The 19,554-nt window shown below is 39.6% G+C and overlaps 1 protein-coding gene across 4 annotated transcripts in view; it reads right to left on the reverse strand.

Annotated features, from left to right (window-relative positions):
- COBL (cordon-bleu WH2 repeat protein) overlaps positions 1 to 19,554 on the reverse strand; it is a 156,465-nt gene that overhangs the window by 112,445 nt on the left and 24,466 nt on the right. For all 4 annotated transcript variants that reach the window (XM_058808594.1, XM_058808618.1, XM_058808611.1 and 1 more), the window contains exon 2: positions 1,834 to 2,040. In XM_058808594.1, the coding sequence (XP_058664577.1) occupies positions 1,834 to 2,040 (207 nt within the window). The remainder of the gene's footprint in view (positions 1 to 1,833; positions 2,041 to 19,554) is intronic.

Genomic DNA, 19,554 nt, shown 5'->3' on the forward strand with positions numbered 1-19,554 from the left:
CAGTCTCAGTGTATGGGATACATAATGATAAACACCTTTATGAGACATAGAATATTTACTGTACAGGGACTTTCTACTTGCTCTTTGCTCTGTAGCTTTTACGTTCTTCAAAAAGTCACAATAAAAGACCACTCATAGCACTCTTGGACCGCTTGCTTTGGAGAGGAAAAAATGTTTGTAATCTTACGGCAATTATCTATGTCCCAGTACAAAATGCTGCATGAATATTAACCTCTTGTCAGCTCCCAGACAGCTTACATTTGCCAAAGAAATACCACCTGTCTTTGGGCTCAAATGGCCAGTGAGTTTCATGTCCTGTTCCACTTACCAGGCCTGCTCTCTTCTTTCTCTGATTAAGTCCAAATCTCCCTAAAAAAACTCTATCAGTACACATATTATCTGAGAGCTCTGGTAAGTACTGATTTCCTTTCAAACCTTTAACATCACTCTGGCTTTGGGGTAGACACCCACAAGTTGCACTGTCTCCCAAGAGTATATAAATGAATGTTAGTTTCTACAAGAAAAGTAGGGGGAAGAAAGAAGTGCCAGACACAGTTTACACACCCTCCTCAGCCACCAAAATGTACTATGAGGGAAACAGTCAACACAGACTAGCACACGAGACCAGAAAGTAGTTCTGCTGGAATGCAGACTAACTACTGAAAGCATTAATTTTAAAATAAACACAGAATCTGATTTACCAATAGGCACCTACATTTCCACAGATAGATCCACAGTTGAGACGGCCACAATACACAGAGCATCATCATACAATATCACAAAGATCAGCCCAAACAGAGTAACACCACTTCAGAAATCTTCAAGAACCTGCTCTTTATTGCTTTTCAGCCCAGTCTTTTATACCCCTCATCTTACATGCCTTACACCTGTGTGCCCTCTGCACACTTTGTGGTTGGTCAGCACACCTCAGCTCTCCATGTCCTGTTACCTTCAGTGCTGCTCACCTGTCCTGCACAGCTGCAGCACATTGGGGATGAGGCTCCAGTGCAGCCCCACTCCCAACTACCACAAACTGTGCGCCTACGCCTATACACCTTTTGAATGTGGCCTTACACTTCCTACAGTTTCCTGACTACTCCTGACCACAACATTGTTTGCTATGGTTTCATCAGAGTCTTGTTTATATTTTTGAAACTTCTCTGTATTATTTCCTAAAGTAATGTCTCTTTCTTTCAAAACAATTTACACAAAAAGAATGAGGATAAAGAAGAGCTCCCGCAGTGAAGAGAATTATCTCAAAATTACCAATACAATTTGCTCTTGATTGTACCCAGTAAGTAACACAGAAAATCCCTGTCTCTTTCCATGGGAAAAAATACACTTTTATATATAAAAAGCTTCCTAAATATGAGCAGATGCTTTGCTGTTCTACACAACTGCACTGTAATTGTGAAGGTGGGATCTCTGAATGCGATGAATCATCCATCTTCTGAGCCTGCTTCCTGGCATGCCTCCAGGCACTCATACTGTCAGGACTGTTTGCCAGCAGCACCTACTTGTACTGCAGCAAGCCCACTCTGGATTATGAGATGTGATACAACCTAAGCACAGTGACACTACATGAAAGGGATAGATCCATACACGTGCTGATCCATGGGGAAAACAGTGACACAATAGCTGCTAAATCCTTCTTGCCCCAGAAGAGAGGATCCCTATCCCTTATACTTGGCTCTCAGGACTCTGGTGCAACAGCTGCTTAAAATGCAGAGAAAAGCATGACAGAGAAGCCCCATAAACTCAGAAGGACAGCACCACCAAGCATCCCATGGGGAACAAAAGGCTTCAAAAAGTGAGAGCTAATCAAAGCCTTACCTTCCTTGCACTGTGCACTTCTGCTCCACCCCACTGGGTAAAACAACTGTGAAGTCCACTAGTCTGTTTATCATGTTCTCCTTCATGCTCACAAGGTTCTGATCAGAAATTACAGATGTCTCTGCAGGTGACTTGGGCTCACTTTGAATTCTACTTGCTGCAGAAGGTTGATTTGGTGGAGGGGGAGCACGAGCTTTCATTCTTTTCCTTGAGAAAGAAAGGCAAGAAGAAAATTAATAATTTCTTCCAAGAAAAGCCACACACGTTACAAAGAAATATATGTTCTTTTGGCCATGATCTCAGACTGTTTTAAAAAGTTCCTTTAATGCACGTAATTTTTTTCTTCATCATTAACTTTTTCAGTGGAGTAGCACTTTTATTTTTACCTCCTCTCTAAAAATACGCTAATTTTTTAATGATGCACTCACTCCTACTGTTTGCTTTCCATGCCCCAGGGGATGAATCAGTTCCATAATTAGGATATGATATAATCGTTTTTCTGTCAAGTACGAAGCATACTCCTATGAAGTGAGAAACAGAAATGCTGGGTCCAGTCCAGACCTAACTCAAGAAAGAGTTGTATTTACGTACACGAATGTTTCCTCCAAGTCAGAATGGCAGCAGTGGAAGCAGGGTGAGGTTTCATTCAGCTATATTTGGATTCCACAGTATTACTCTACTTGAAACATTGTCTCTTCCTCTGCTCTAAGTTAGTAGTATTAAATCTGGTTCATTGTACTTCATAGGGAAGCACCACGAAAAGGTCAGCTGTGAATGATATCACTTCTTACCATGCAACACCAACACTACAGCTCTTTGAAAAGCACCCTGAAAGGAACTCATTCTGCAGTAGCAGGCTATGCACCATGTGTGATATACAGAAAAGCTGCATCAGCTCGCACCAAGCAAGCAGCGTACTTTACAGATATAAACGCACCACAGACTTGAAGTTTACTTCTTTGGCAAGCTGCCAGACAAATAAGCAACATATGTGTGCTGTTAAACTTCTGAATAGCTGGCCTCGTACCAAACACATGTCTAAGAGGATTAACTCCGATGATTAATACTCCAGTGACCTCTTCTGACTAGATTTATGCTTAGTTTAAGTCAGATTTTAGTGTAACAGATGGAAAAAGCAGTAAAATATTTACTCAGAAATTATTGTGGAGGCCTACCGCCTGCATTTTCTTAATCTGCCTGTTTTTTTAGGGTGCAGGAAGAGATTATGATTCTTCACACGATTTTCGCCCTGCAAACAACATGAACTGAGGTCCAGAAAGGAAAAGTACAGAAAAAGCACTCTAATTCTTCAAAGCCGGAAAAGCTTAGTGGTCAAATCAACCAAGGGCAAAACTGTGTTAAGGGGAAAAAAAAAACAAACAACTGAACTGAAATACCAAATCAAACTCCTCTTTAATAAGAGATAACCTGTATTCTCACAGATAAAAAGGCTAAACAGAGTTTGGATTATCAGTGTAAGCTCCTGGCAGAAGAAAAAAGTAACAGCTTTATCACATTAACAAAAATACCCAAACCAAACCAGCCAACCAAAAAAAAAAAAAAAAAGGGTTCAGAGGTAGTCCAAACTCTCCATATTTTGTAATCAGTATTTGCATTTGACCAGCAATCTCTGTGACATGTCTCAACTTGCAAAAATTCTTTACACTTCCTTGAGAATGCTCATTTCAGTGAGACCTCAACAAGGCAGTGGTAAATCAGCTGTGATGAAGATACTGCCTTTTCTTCCCTGTGTGCATAACAAACAGCATTTTCTACAGATATGCAGGGAGAGGTACTGCCTTATTTACTAGTATAGAGAAATTTCTCTTTCATCAGAAATTTTCTTGAACATTCATTCCATTTTTATCCTATATACACTGAGTGAGGCATGAAGTCATCATCACTAACTTGCAGCTCCTATGCTCCTCTCCTTTGAGGTGATAAGTTCAGAGCATTGACAAGTAATTAACTAGCATGAACCAAACTCTTAATTTATTTGCCTATTGAAGAACAAAATAAAATTTGGATTAATCTTCTCCTCAAGTCCTTTTATGTTTAGCTACAGTTGTTATTTGTAAGCAGGTGGTGAGAAACATGGGAATTGTACATACATCCAGACTCATGGTAAAACAGCCTTACAATCATGCAGTTTAAGAACTTCACATTGATTTACAAATCACGTAATTCTTGCCCTTCATATTATCAACTACATCAACAAAAGTAGCTATAGAATTTAGCTTGTTTCTTAAAACAAGCTTTTATATTTTTTGTTTCTGCAACTTGTTCTATAATGCAGGAGCTAATTCCAACACATTGCATCTGACAAAGTACCAAAGGGGGTAGAAAGAAAATAAGCAAGCAAGTGTTCTGAGCCTGGCAGAACTAGTCGCAATTATGAGTTACCTCATAAATTCCAGATCTCACAGTGAAAAAAGGTAGAAGAAATAAAGCAATGGTAATGAAATAATCATGAAAATGAAATTAGCTGAAGCTGTAGACACTTGAAATTTCAGAGAAAAAGTGAAGAAGGACTGAGTTTTGAAGCTAGTGAAGGAGCTGGAAGTAAATTGGGACTATGCTACACAAGGCGTCTGTTCCCTGACGATAACATAAATCTGCCTGAGGTTTTCTATGGGAACAGACAAACAAGGTCAGACACCTTAATGAGAGTGTGATTTTTATCTTTTTAATATATTTTTAAAAAATTGTAAAGTATTCCTCAGCCAATTCTGCAGTTACAGACCTTGTATGAAACCACTTGAGGCTGGGGATGAGAGGGGCGCAGTGTGTGCAGCAAATCAGGCATCACACCAACAAAAGCATCAGCCATACATTGACCAGCGGCGCTCACTTCAGCTCCATACAACATCTAACAATGCGTATTCTTTTTGGCATTATGCAGACAGAGCCTTTTAGATACTACAATCCTCCTTTTCTTTTGCGCAGAAAGGACAGGGCAGGTCTGTTTCCTTCAGGGACATCAGGGAAAGGAAAAGGGAAAACACTCCCACTGCAGTCTCTCTAACCTAGCAACAGTTCAGGTGACCTCATATGAACTTTTCCACAATAGTGATTTACATATTCTCACTGAGGCTGCTTGAAATTCCTGGTTTTCAACATTTTGCAAATGACAGATCTCAAACTATTTCAGTGGAAGCAGATCCCTCTGCAGTTCACATTTATGGAGTGATATGTCACACAGATTTGCATTTTCTAGGCAACTTTCTGAAACGTCTCTGTTGTAGAATGTAGCTACATGAATCAGAGACTGAAATCCACAGATCTAGCTCTACCTTGGATCTGACATGAGCAGCTGCTTTTTCTGACATGCTCCAGCAACTGCAGTCAGAAGCTGCCTAAAAGCCTGTTAATACTATTGAATGTGAGTGAGAAAAAGAATTAATCTTTCTTTGTCAGAGCAACAATGGTTATAGAGGACAATACAAAAGCACTCCATAATAAAAGCCTTATTGTTACCCCACTAAAATAATGCACAAAGAAAGTGAGTGATTTAAAAGCCTGTTTTAAGCAAGGGAAGAAAGGGTACTTTCCATGCTATAACCACAACATACTATAAAAAAGTTGCATACCAATCTTCAGCGTGAGCTAAATTCAACCTAAATTTAGTTCAACAGCCATCTTCTCTCCACAAACATCTTTCACTGCACTCACTACTGAGATACCAGTTAAGACTCTGTACCCGCTCCTCATCTGCAGGAGAAGTTACAAGTGGGAACACTTCAGATCTGGTTTAACTCGTGGTTACATGACTTACATCCTTCCATCCAGTCCTTGAGACTGAGACAGTCAACAGACAGAAAACAAGCAGCTGATTCTAATACACAAATGTACAATGGCTTTTACTGAGGCTTGAACTATTTATTCTCACCTAACTGTAAATGGGAAAAAATGCATATAGACATGAAATAGCTAGGCAGAATATATAAATCACCTACCAGCACTGTTCTCAGTAAAAGCACCAGGTTTCTCAAGATGGAAAAGGAAAAGCAAGGAAACTGACCTGTTACGGTTGCAGCTACCACTGACTAATAAGATCAGTGTTTCTGTAGTTCAGCACGAAAGAAACAAAAGAGAAATGAAACGAAGTTTCATCAGATTATGAACTTCAAGACAAGGTAACACAAGCCCTTTGGACCTATAATTTATTAATATATAACTACCAAGCAACAGTATGGAACCTGGACTTTACAATCCCATCCGAGAAAAACGTGATCTCTCTTTTGAGCAGCAGTGGTCCTTCCACGCCCAGGGAAAAGCTATGCAGAGACTGCCTTTCTTCAGACAAGGTCTAACACAGACACACACAAAAAGAAAAAAACTGAAAGTGAAACAGTGAAATGCTACCCATTTCCACCATTCTCAATAAATAATCTTCTCTGCCCTGTGAAACAAAGGCAACTTAACAGGTACAGAACAGACTTCATTCCATGCATGTCAGCAGGACTTTGGCAAGTGCTCCATATTTCACCAGTTTGTAGAATCTGGTCCTTTCTATGCAGTGTTCTCTCTCTGACCATTAATATTAAACAAGCAAGAACAACAAAAAAAGCGCAAAAACACACATACACACACACTGCAAGAAAAAATTAATATTAAAAAAAAAAGGAGAGAAAAGACCCAACCAAGAAACCTTAAAAACCCCACCCAACAAAACCAAGAAAAATCCAATACAAAGCAAAACAAAAACTCAACCATCCCTTATCATAGCAGAACTATGGGAAATTAATTTTTTATGTAATGGCCAACTAGCACAATGTGGTCAAGTCAATTTGCAGTCTGGTCAAAAGGCTCAAACAGGTGCAAAGGTTTTTCTGTGACAGTTACGTACACTCCATCTCATAATTAAGAGAAACAAACCAACATGCGAGTGCTCAGTGATGAGAAAATACAGACACAGCATTTCTTAGATGAAAACCAGGAAACATGGGAATAAACATTCTTGATTTTCAGGTGATTGGACTCCTACAGTCTTTTGAGGGGAAATCTGTGTACATAAGCAAGAAAAAAAAAAGCAGATGAGTATGTTCACTTGCTCCCTTTCCCCGGGCAACCTGCACAGCAAAGTCAGAAGCCCAGCGCTTCTGACACACCTCATACTCCAAACCACCAAGACACAGCAGGGTAGAAGTCACTCATGTTCAGTGATCTAACTTGTGAAGGAGGTATCTTTCAGAAAACACTTCCTTTTCATTCTTTGCTAGTTGCTTATGGCAAAGCAAGGAAAACCCAGATCACTAGCTAGGAAAGGGACAACCACTTTATCAGAATAAACAGCACCTCTAAGTTTCCTTTTTGTAAGTAAAATCCTTTCAGCTTCTGATGCAGAAGCTCAGAAAAATTGTAACAGACACTACAAAATATAAAGGAAATACAAACAGATCAGCAGCAAGATCAATTCACCTCAACAATTCTGAAAATGGAAACTAAAAGTCAAACAAATCTCAGAGAGATTAAGAACAGACACCAGGAGCATGATAATGTCCATAACTACTAAAGAGGCACAAATTCATCCACACGGCCTTACAGCATAAACTAGAACTCCATTCCACTTTGCCATCTATAACACCTAAATTAACCAATTAAATTAAAAACAATACAAAAATAGCAAAGAAGATTCTCAAGTTTACTTTGTCTGTCACAGGCTAAATATACCAATTCATTACAATTATGTGCAACACAGGTAATGTAAACCTTTAAATGTCTCATACAAGTTATAGGTCTAAAATGCATTACTATTGTAGTAACTTGTTTCCAATATTATTTTACAATATTTTGGTAAAATTAATAGTATTACACAAATTTCACACTTTCTAAAGAGCTGAAATCTTCAGCAGACTAAGATGGAATGAACTAGATTACTAGTGGATATGGCTCAGGCAACAATGGGGGTTCTCTACCTAAATTTTTTAATAAGTTGCTGCTTTTTTTTAGCAGTTTTTACTCTGAATTCCATGGCTACTATAGTATATAATTATTTTATGCTTTTCTCTTTTCAAACAGTTATTGGAATTTCATATGACTTGTAAAAGATCATTCCATTTTTAAGGCAGGATCACACTGATAGACACAATGAAAATTATTTCCTTGCAGGCATGATAAAGTCACCCAAAATAGACAAGAAAAAATAATTTGTTTCTGGCAAAGAAATGAAAGTCATTTAATTATATTTTTGATCTTCCATTTGATTCTACTGATGAGAAACCCTACAGCTTTATGTATTTTAAAAATAAAGTTTCTATGCCAGAAGAAAAGAAAAGGAAATAAAGAACAGAAGCTAATAGAATGAGCACATCTGTAGAAGAGGAAGCAGGTATGGAAGTATACAAGCATGGTTGCCCAAGGGTGAAGTTAAAAAAAAAAATAAACAGAAGTCAAGGTGAGATGATACAGTTTAATGGAAGTAGTTCCTATTATCATCTCTTTAATTTTAAATTTTTCACCAACTTAACCAATCAATCATTTAAAAGTGTTGAGCTGCAGTTTCCTGGTCCCGGATGTGCCAGTGAATAACTGTTATAAAATTTGCTACCAGAGGCATCTCCCCATAAATGACCCATTTCATGAGAGGCTGAAACATCCCAACACACAGCAGAGACCTAGCTACTCTGGTCCTTGTGAAACATTGCATAGCTCCAAAGAAGAGAAAACAGGCTTCTGCCCAGCCAGGACTCAGACTCCTGCACTGACAAAAAATAGCTGAACTACTGAGGGCTCACCTTCTGACAGGAAGGTTAAATGATTTGTTAGCCTGTGGCTGGTAACCTCAAATAATTGTGTTTTTATACATCACCCACAATTTTCATTAAGAGTCATAGTGTACTATCTTCCAACAAAAGCCTAATTCTTATTGCAGTCACTAAGGCATTCCCTCAAGATCTGGTAGAGAGCAGCTGACGTACCAATTTCAGGACAGAGTCATTTTTAGGGCCAGAAGAAGCCAGAAGCACTCTAACCTGACCTCCTGCAGTGCATGGGCAGGCAGTGCTCCCACTGCTACCTCAGAAAGCCCTCTCTCAGCGAGAAAGCAGGGATGGACCTGTACACGGGTGGGCTTTAACTGATCAAGGAATAACACCGGAGCCTACCAATGCTTTTACACTCAGCAACCACAGCCACGCCAGGGAGCCTAATAGATCTACCTGTATCAGTTCCCAAAACAAAGCAGAAGGCAAGCCCTAAAGAAAATCTTTTAAAAAGCAGCCAAATCCCCAGATTTGGGTACGTGCCCGCTGCAGTTAATGAAAACACTGCCTGAATAAGCACTGTATAATAAGTCTGTATCACTAATGGCTGTATCATAGGACTTTTGAGATACCACCCACACATTCAGTGTGTGGCAAAGACCACACTACAAGTTGGTGCCATGCTGTACAACTCCACTGGGTTGCACATCACTAAATAGGAATGAAATGGGAGAGCAGTTAATGTTATTTAATTATTTACCTAATCTGCTAAATCACATGCTGAAGAAAAACAGAAGTCTCTGGTGGTTAAAGGCAAGAAAGCACAGGTAAGTTCTATTTTGGAAAGGTAAAATTCTGCAATCTAAAATACAGTGATATTGCATCTCTCAGTCAGAGATACACAAATAGTTTTAACTTTTTAGCTTGGGAGATGTGATCCAAACAAAATGGCACCAACAACTCATTCTAGAGGATTGGTAAGAAGCTTCACCTTCAAAAAAATGTGGTCTGGAAAAGCAAATCTGGAAAACACCAGTCTAGGTAGGGATGGCGAAGCCTTGCTCTTTTCACAACTGCATTTGTCAGAAGAGAAGCTACAGATGAACCAAAACATGAATACAGGCAACAAACATTTAGGTTTTAGGACTCAAACATGTTTAACCATCACCACCTCAGTTAAAACTCTCTGCCAATTTCATGCTGACCAAAATCTAAACTGACTTTCAGAGAAAACAGTAATGCAGTAGTGCAATGCATTCAGTGTGACCAGTATCCCTACCAGTATTTTTGACGTTTTCCTTCATTATGCACAAACTCACAATGTTTTTCCCCCATTTATCAAGTATTGATCTATTAGTCTCATTCCATTCCAAGGAACAATAAGACTAAAATAAAGAAAACACTTAAGGAAAACATCACATTGCTTGTGCTCAGCTGAAATATCATCCAGTTCCTTCATCTGTGACTAAATCAGGCTGTTTTGCATGGTATGCTTCAGTGGGAAAAGAGAACTCTATTTTTATGTTATTGATACGTAAGCATAATGGCATTGGTTACTTAAAAAACCAAACCAAACTAACAAAATGCCAAAGCCATCCATGCTAACATCCTAAATGCACTTAAGAGAGAAAACCAGATTACTGATGCTTACACTGTAAAATACCCAAGCCCTGTTACCAGGGCACTCTGTTCTGTTCTCTGCTCTCTCAAAACATCACTCAGCTGTTAAAGACACTCTGTTAATGCAGATAGCAGGCTACAACCATGCAGACAAGCCACTTGCACACTAAATTCTCTGCAGAGGGCAAATACTATGGCTGAAGCGTGAAAAATGTAAGTTTAAAATCTCTGGCAAGACAACTAATGAGATTTGTCAGCATTATTCATGATATTGTAGTCAGGTTCATGTTGCTGAACTTGCTCACCTGTGGAAAACACTGTCATGAGACAAAGCAAGAGTATTTCCAAGGAGGCTGGAAGCACTGCTGGCCTTCTGCATGCTGTGGGCAAATGGGCATCCTTCAGATGCACTCACTCTGCTACCTGTCAGCTGTGGTTTTGTGAGGATGCCACAACTCCATGACAAGCTCTCTAGGTCTGGAAAGGTACTTTCTAATAGGTTTTATTAACACACAATAGTCTTTATCATGTTTATTAACAGTGAATCATGTCAGCAATGAGCAGATTTGTTTCTAAAGGGGTCAAAAGGCTAAAGGTATGGCTTCTCAAGCCTGAGGCTACCTCAGAAACACTTGTACTGCATGTTATCCCTGAAGTGATAGGTGCTGTTCAGATTTCAGGGTGGTTGTCCTTTTTTAATCTCTTATCAACAATCAACTTCAATAAAAATTTATTGCTTAGCAACACTGATTTATAAACTCTCCTGTAGTGACTTGTACTGTCAACTAACATGTAAATTCGAGGTGCATTTGCGCAGTATTGTTGAGCAAAGGTATCCCAGCTTGCATTCTATTTTTGTACCCACAGACTTTTAACCTCACTACCACTTACTGAGAATCACTCTCTAGAGGCCTGAAGACCATAGATTAGTGCTCCTTGCAGTAAAGTGCTTGCCTTATTCCCACAGAAGATGGAATAGTTTTGAAAGAATCAAGGAAAAACAATATATATGGTTAATGAAATTCTGATGTGATTTACTGTGCTGGCTAATTCCTAAGTTTCATTAAATGCTTGGAAGCCAGTGAGCAGTTCAGTGAAAACCACTAACTAATTACTACAGAATATTATTCATATTAATACCTTTATCAACTAGAAACAGCCTTAAAAGAGTATCTATCTGAGGTGCAGGTGGGGAAAAATTGTTTAGCATGATTACCTGCTTAATTAGGTACATGTGTGGTGAACACTAATACCTGTTACTGTGAGCTGACAGATCATAATTCCTCATCCAGTGACAATGCTCTAGGAATACACCACTGAAGCTCATTTCATCTATTCACCCTGACTCAAACAGGTCTTATAAAGCCAGGCAGGCAATGGTCATTAAGGGAGAATTTTCAGAATTATGCCTATGCTATTCCACCTGCCTCCACTCAACTGTCTGCAAATGGTGACGAGATCACAGATACTTCAGAAAACCTTGACGTACCAAAGAAAAGTACACAGACAAAAAGTTAAAGGCTCTAACCAGAGTAAAGAGGCATCCTGGCCCAGTTCCAAAGCACCCATCGGACCCAAAAGGTTTCTCAAAACATTAGAAACGTGTACTTCTAGGCAGGAATTAAATTAATAATTAGCAACTACCCTAATGTCTTTACAGGCTGCTAGAAGGTACCTCTGCTTCTGAAACCTGGTAAGATTCTTCGGCTACAAGGATCCGGGCAGGAGAGACACAAAACACAGCAAGCTGGACTACAAAAGCCATTTATTTTCCAGCTGCACTGCATTCTCCTAAAAGGGGAAGCACCTCTGTGCTTCCTCTCAAGTTCACTTGCCCTTGGAGAAGCATTAGTGATCTTATCATTGCTGACCTTACATCAAATTTCCTGGGGCAGAGAAGGGAAAGCTGTATCCAAATCCAGTGCCCACTGTTCCCCATACATTCAAAAGTCCACATCTGCTGACATATTAGAAGATAAACAAGAAAACAACATACTTTGGATTTACTGATCTAGAAGACAAAATGCATGAATCTACCCGCTTTTTTTTTTCATCTACAGTTATTCTGTAAATTCTAACTGTAGAAAACTACATGACACCCAAGAATCCAGCACCTGAACTACAGGGCTGATAAGCTTCTCTTTGGAGCTAGAAAAAAAATCCCCTAAAAGATGTAACAATGCATTTTTTTGTGAGATGTAGTTTACATTCACTAGCAGAGAAAAAGAATCAGAGGTGCCAGGACATTCCTTACCCTCCCTAATCATCTTAATTAGCATTTATAATTCAATCTTAATACATACTCTTTCACACAGCAAGGAATCACATACAGCAGTATATTAAATTAAGGTTAATGAGGCAAAAATGTAGGGTCAATGAGATAAAGAAATATCCAACTTTGACACAACAGTCTAAACTATTGTCAGACCTTGTACTTCTCAGATGCCACATGTGCTTTTATGAGGAAATCTCACAGCTTCAGCTGACTTTCTGTGTATTTTTCTGGTGCGATTTTCCTAACTAAATTTCTTATTAGAACCACAAGTATTTTGCTTTCATTTTCTATGATATTCTCTCCTTCCAAAAGGACACAGGAATCAAGTACTTCTTGATTTAAACTAAAATTCAAGTATTTTGGTTTATTAAAAGCAAATAATAAAATTAATTAAGAAACTCCACTCAACTCTAGTATGAAGGTAGGAGACTTACATTAATATAGAAACCAAAAAGAGTACTGTAGAATTTAGCACATAAATACACTTACAACACCAAATAGGAGGACTCTGAAGAGGGACCCTAATTTATCAAGTAAGAAAAGAAGGGCTGTAATGATTTTTATATGCCAGCAAACCTCATTTTTAGCTTGTTTCCATTTAAAATTCTGTTTAATGTATCCTGTAGGCATACACGTTACTTAAGGGATTTTAAATCTCTCAAAACCAAAAATGATATAGGCCTCATGCAGTGCAAACTAGAGCACATTATGAAGAAAATCTTGATAAATCAGGCATGCCAACACACCCAGACAGTATTAAATGAGAGAGGAAGGAGCCAAATACCCTCTCTCTTTATCACACACATTCAAAGCAGGGATGATTATTGTGGGCATTTTACTGATGTACGGCACTGGCTCAGGACACAGGAAGCAGGCAGGAGTCAGGACCATTATGGACTTTACAGAGTAAAGCCAAGACTTTCCTGTCAGCAGCCTGGAATCCAGAGGAATGGTGTTACATGTTATCCATGAGAAAATATCACCAAGAAACTGAAGGCATCTGCTGCTGGGGAGCTTTAAATGCTGCTCAAGAGATAACTGAAAGCAAACATGCTTGAGGCCGCCCTGTAACTACTGATGGGGCATCACAGCAGTGATTGCAAGATTTTGTAGACATGTCTGAGCCAGCTGCACACTCAGCAGAGCCTACAACACCCACACAGGAAGAAACAGGTATATTAGATTACCTTATAACATGAACTGCCACAGTTACGCTAGAAGTGGCAAGAGGCACAAATACTTCAGATGCAAGCAACAAAAAATGGTGATTTAGAGCTGGACTTTAACCAAGAGACTTCTATCTCCTTGTCAAAAACAAAGAAACAGCAGCATTAACGACATCCAATTTCCTCCAGGTTCCATGTCTTGTCTGAACTGCTTTTCATATCAAAAAGGGTGACAAGTCTCAAAAGCTCTTTTCAGTGCTGGAGCACTTAATGACTGTCTTCAGCTCTGAACCTTATCCTGCAGCTGTCACCCCACTGGTTACAAGGTGGTTACAAGGCTTCCTCTCATTACCAGCCACCAACTTTCCAGACACTTATGAAAAGCTAGTACATTAGCTTTTCTTTCTCTCTTGTCAATTAAACCAAACTAACCAGTGAAAAACCAATTATTTCTTAAAAAATACAGGCAAAGAGCATAATGAAATAAACTTCATCTTATATTTAGCATTGCATGGCCACACAAGCTGTTGGCAGACTCTGCTGAAATAAGGGTGTCTGTCCCATCTGAAAGCCCTTACCTGGCAACAATGAATGAAAGCACAAGTTGGAAAGTGTTTGACTACAGAGTTTCCTCCTCACAACTGATGAAAACCAGAACAAAGATATCCTGGACTCAGTTAAGTCAGTAGGACTTTTGCCACTGATGTTGCAGAAAGCCAAGTTTTCATTCTGGCAGAAGCTCAGCAGAGCTCAGTTTCACCTCTGTGCTGACAGCCCCACTTGCTGGCTCCCCCAGTGAAAATGCAACTTCCACCAGGTACCAGGAGAACGTGGAGCATCAGCAGCATGGCACTTAGAGAAGCCTGGGGAAGTGGAGAGCAACTGCATGGTATTGCCATGGGCATCCAACCAGCTGCCTTTAGCTATGCAAAAGCACAGCTCTCTTAGATACTCTTACTACATCCTACAGAAAACCAGAAGAACAACACATTTTTTAACTAAGGCATTAAAAAATAAAAAGGGGAGAGAGGAAAAAAAAAACTAATTTAAAAAGCAAGTAAGGCTATCTTCATGTATTACCACCCTGACTTTTTACCATTTCCGATTCTAAAATGAGTCAGAGAGGTCAAGGAAATCTGAGGACACCAGATAAAGTCAGACCTGCCTCACCACAATTTCTCTGGTCACCTCCTCTGAAATAGGAAGGCCAGTGGCATAGTGATAATTGGTGAAATTACCAGCATAGAGAGAGCACTCCCTGAGCCAGCGCCTAACAGTTGCTCACTTGACACATGTTGGCACTCTGCTTCCCAAGGAGAGATGAGAACCCTCAACTGCTAGCAAGCAGACCTAGCATCCCCTCTTGCTTATTTGACTTCCCAGTCTGGAAAATCCTGAATGCAGCTTGCAGAGCAATGTTCCTCCAAATAAATCTCTTCTGAACCCAACAAAAACTGCAATGCAACAAGCAAAGCAACAAGGCAGGAGAAACCCAGAATTACATCTACCAAAACAAAAGTGAAGAGGCTTTTCCCCCTTGTGTTCTAATTCTAGCCCTGAAGAAACAACAGTGGTGCAATCCAAGTTATTCCTGCAAGCTCAACTGACCCCTGTACTTCACGATAAATGCTGCTGAGTTAGCATGGGCTGCTCACAACAGTGTGGGAAGGAAGGGTGCACTCTCCTGCCTGGAACACAAAAGCTTTTCCACAGCCACAGCTGCTGCACATCATAATTGACAAAAGCACAGGCCTGCTTCATACCTTCACGGGACACACAGCATGCAAAGGCTGTTCTTCCCTTACCCGAATGAATATCATGCATATATATCTGATGTAGAAAGAATGCTATCAGGCTATATGCCATCATTTCTGCTTCTGAGTCAGTAATGTATGAAAAGTAGGACTAAACAATATACAAATTATATTCACTGTTTAGATTCAGCTGCTTCTGCACAGCATTGCTTTATCTTCTATCAACTTCCTCTACAACAATATGAATAAAGAAATTATTATGGACATCTACTAACACAGGCACAAGCAGATCCTGTTGATCATTCCTTGTTGCTCTACAAAAGGATGCCACCAAATGCTGATTTGAAAGCAAGTACATTTCCAACTCAGATTGCAGTTGCCCCAGGCCTCCTAGCAAGCTAAATTCAATCTCACAGAATCTGGAAACAGACGAGCCAGCAGAAGATGAATGTGTTTTGGAAACTGCTTGATCAAACGTTTTTTTTTTACCCACCCTGAGTAGGGGGTGACAAAATTATATGACAGAAATATTACCATGCAATAATGGAAGACATGAGTAACCAATTGTGAATCATCACTACTCATGTTCAGAGTCAGAGAAACAGACATGGATGCATTCATGCACCCAGACATGTAAGCATTTGTGCATCATTGTCTTAAGCTGCATCAGGGGAAGTTCAGGCTACACATTAGAAAAAAATTCTTCACAGGAAGAGAAGCCCATTCCAATGACTGGGAACTAGAATGTGCTGCCCAGGGAGGTGGTGGAGTCACCATCCCTGGAGATGTTCAAAAAAAGACTGGATGTGGCACTCAGTGCCATGGTTTAGTTGATAAGGTGGTGTCAGGCCTTAGGTTGGACTTGATGATCTCTAAGGTCTTTTCCAGCCTAGCTCATTCTGTGATTCTGATGGTATCATTTGTTGGCTACAATGTAAATATCACATCCTCACAAGAGGATGCACTAGATTTGACAGAGCAGTTGATCTGTCATGTCCAGAAGCACAGTAACAGAGTACACTGAAGGTTTTGCCTGGCATGCAAGAGTCAAAAATCATGTTCACTGATATAAAAAAATCACATATCCTTTGTGCTTATTATGAAGCAGCAAATGAATGCCCAGAAGCAGATGCCTCCTGACATATGCTTGACATCAGCAGCAAGAAGTCCACCTGGAGTGAATCAAACACTTCCATGTAGGCAAGCTATGCATACAGGCATTAGCCAAAGTACTACTTGCATGCAGCCCCATTTCCCTGTTAATATCTAAAGACTTATTAATGCATCAACCTTATTCAAAGTATCCTGACCATGCTGGTGTTAAAAGCAAGCTATGCTTTATCACATGTCCTTGACCACAGGATTAGGTCCAGAAAGACAGGGTAGGAAGAGTGATAATTTCATTTCAGTACTGCTTTTCTCTCAAAGCAAATAATGACTTAAAAGTTTAATCTTTGACTGAATGAATACCTGGCATGTTGATAATCTTGGCAAATGACAGCTAAATTGAACATTTACGAATGGTGTCACATAACAAGTTTAACTGCTTATTTTTAAACTTGGAAGAGTCTGGACAATTGAAAATATCTGGGTTGGGCTTATGAATTCCACACACCCTTTTTTTTGTGCACTCAGTCTGCATAGCTGGTAGAAGTAGGTGTCATGAAATGATGAAAAGAAATCTGAAGATTCAGAAGAAATTTGAAACAGAAACAAAAAAAAAAGTCAAAGGAAAAAAGGAAAAACTTCCTATACTGTGATATTAATGAGAAAATAGAATGTAGGATAATATTGCTTTTCATTTCTGCTGCAGAGTAGTATGGAACGGCCTTAGGACAGAGAAAAAACCCTTTACATATGATATTAATATTGAAGAATTAGTGGTAGCATGAATAGAAAAAACACATAATAAAAATTAAATAGCCTAACCCTAACCTCACTCAGCAGTTTCTCACTTGAATCAGCAAACTTAAGCCCACAAATAATTGCTGTCAAGTAGACATACAATGTGGTTTGTTGCATTTCATTACATGTATATACAAAAGCAAATTTCTGTCAATCCCTAAACGTCTTCGTTGTTGAAAGAAGAAACAAGTGATATTAAAAGAAGTTTTATTCTGACTTCATTGATGTTAACAAGCAACTTTTACAAGTAATTATTTCTATCACTTTGCAGTCTCTTCTTCAGGTAGTCTGAAGAAAAGCCACAGACATACAGAGCCCAAATACAGCTATGTACACCTCCAAGTATTTTCCTAGACAGTCCCTTGATATAAACTGGGGAAGGAGGGAGGGAGATGAGGCAAGAGAAAGACTATTTAAAGGACAGGTATGCAGGTTTGCAGTACATCTAACAAAAAAGGTGGACATTCCTCCCAGTGCTCAACTGGCAGCTGCCAGCTGGGTTCCTCCTGATCCTGTACAGGGGCTCAGTCGTGCCCTGCTGTGGAGCCAACTGGAAAGGCTGTGTCACTCCTCACTGGGGCTGCCCCACCACCCTGCCAGTGATGCACAGTACAGTTAAAAATCAACAACACCAGCAGAAGTGGAGATGCTGAGAAGAAATGTAACTTCACATTTGACTTCTCCACTTCAGGAACACTGCCTGGGAATCCACAGCTGAGGTACAAGGAAGGTTCCATTCATTCCTCTCCTGCAGGCAGATCTCTCTACAACCCAGACAGATCCCTCCACCTCTTCAAGCTCATCCAGTCTGTCCTTCTCTGGAAACATGCATACTACAGCAAAGTGCTCAGCCACCATGGAAGAGGAGAAGTGTCTTGATAACATGCCCAGTGATCTGAGCTGTCCGAGGCCCAAAAGTGACTTAAGCATCAGGCTGAGTGCAAGAAGCCTTGTGTGAGAAAAGACAGCCTCTACAGAAGAGCACCAACTGACAGGGTGCAGAAGCCAACACTGGCAGATCTCACTAAACTCCAGGTTCATGCCAGACCCAGAAAGGCTACGCAGTAAAAACGAAGCAAAACTCTCAGGCCAATACACCTCTCCCAACCCTGAGCCACTCAGGTCACCTTCATCCCATGTCAAACACAGGATGTGCCTTGTGAAACTACCCAAGAAAATTTTGAAGGCCAATGAGGAGCTTCACCTGCAGCACAGAGATGGCAGAATTCCTTGTTGTAAGGACAGCAACACGGGATTACGTGCTGCCTCAGGTTTTGGCAAGAGGGCTTCAGTCTTACCTTTGTCCTGCAGCTTTGGTTGGCAGCACACCAGAAGAAACTTCAATCACACTTTGAAAGTCTACCATTTAAACAAGCTAGACCTCTTCTTTAATTAAAATGAACTCACAAAAATTCCATGAAATACAAAGATAAAATAAACCACAAAAGCACCCAGTAAAATCAAATATTTAAAGAAATAAACAGCAGTTTCTTAAATCCAGCTCTGGAAATGCTCCTTCAATGTCAAGTGCAGAAGCAAAGCTACTGCAGCTTCCTCTTACAGTATCACCACACAGGGATGCAGCAACACATATGGATGGTGGCAGACAAGCTCTGTATTGTCTGAAACACAAAACCCCATCCCTGCATTTTTACTTCAGGTTTTCAATTGCCTTGTTACTCAATACATGCCAGTAAGGCCAAGGATTGCAATCATTAAAATACTAACTTTTCACACAGATTACATTAGCAGCAACAGTCTTAAAAACAAAGAGACAAATTAGCCAAATTCTAATAGTCCTAGTAAATGTAGGATTTTCAAAAACATAACACTTTTGAAAAAAGGCAAAAAAAGCAACTCATGTCATAGAGATACTTGTCACTGTTAGTAAGGGATCTGAACTATTGCAGACTTTTTTCTCCTCACAGCTTGACACCCTTTTTTGAGAACTTCAGTGGTGTGAACACAACTCTGAGTTCAAGAGCTTCCTGGTCATTTGCTGTGGCCACCTGTTGGTAAAATGGGCGTGTAAAGTAAATTATAAAAATAAATTATAATAATTATAATAATGAATTATAATTAATGATAATAAATGGGTGTGTAAAATAAGAAATATGGATCTATTTAAATTATTCACATGTAGAAACATAGAATGGTTTAGAGTTGGAAGGGACCTTAAAGATAGTCTTCACATCTTCTGCCATGACTACAGAAAAAAGAAAGAGGAAATGGCCTTTAAATGAGATAGGAGAGATTAAAATTAAAGATTCATTGTTAGGGTGGTCAGGCATTGGAAT

This window comes from Ammospiza caudacuta, chromosome 1 (genome assembly GCF_027887145.1).
Source record: "Ammospiza caudacuta isolate bAmmCau1 chromosome 1, bAmmCau1.pri, whole genome shotgun sequence".
In the NCBI taxonomy this organism is placed as follows: Eukaryota; Metazoa; Chordata; class Aves; order Passeriformes; family Passerellidae; genus Ammospiza; species Ammospiza caudacuta.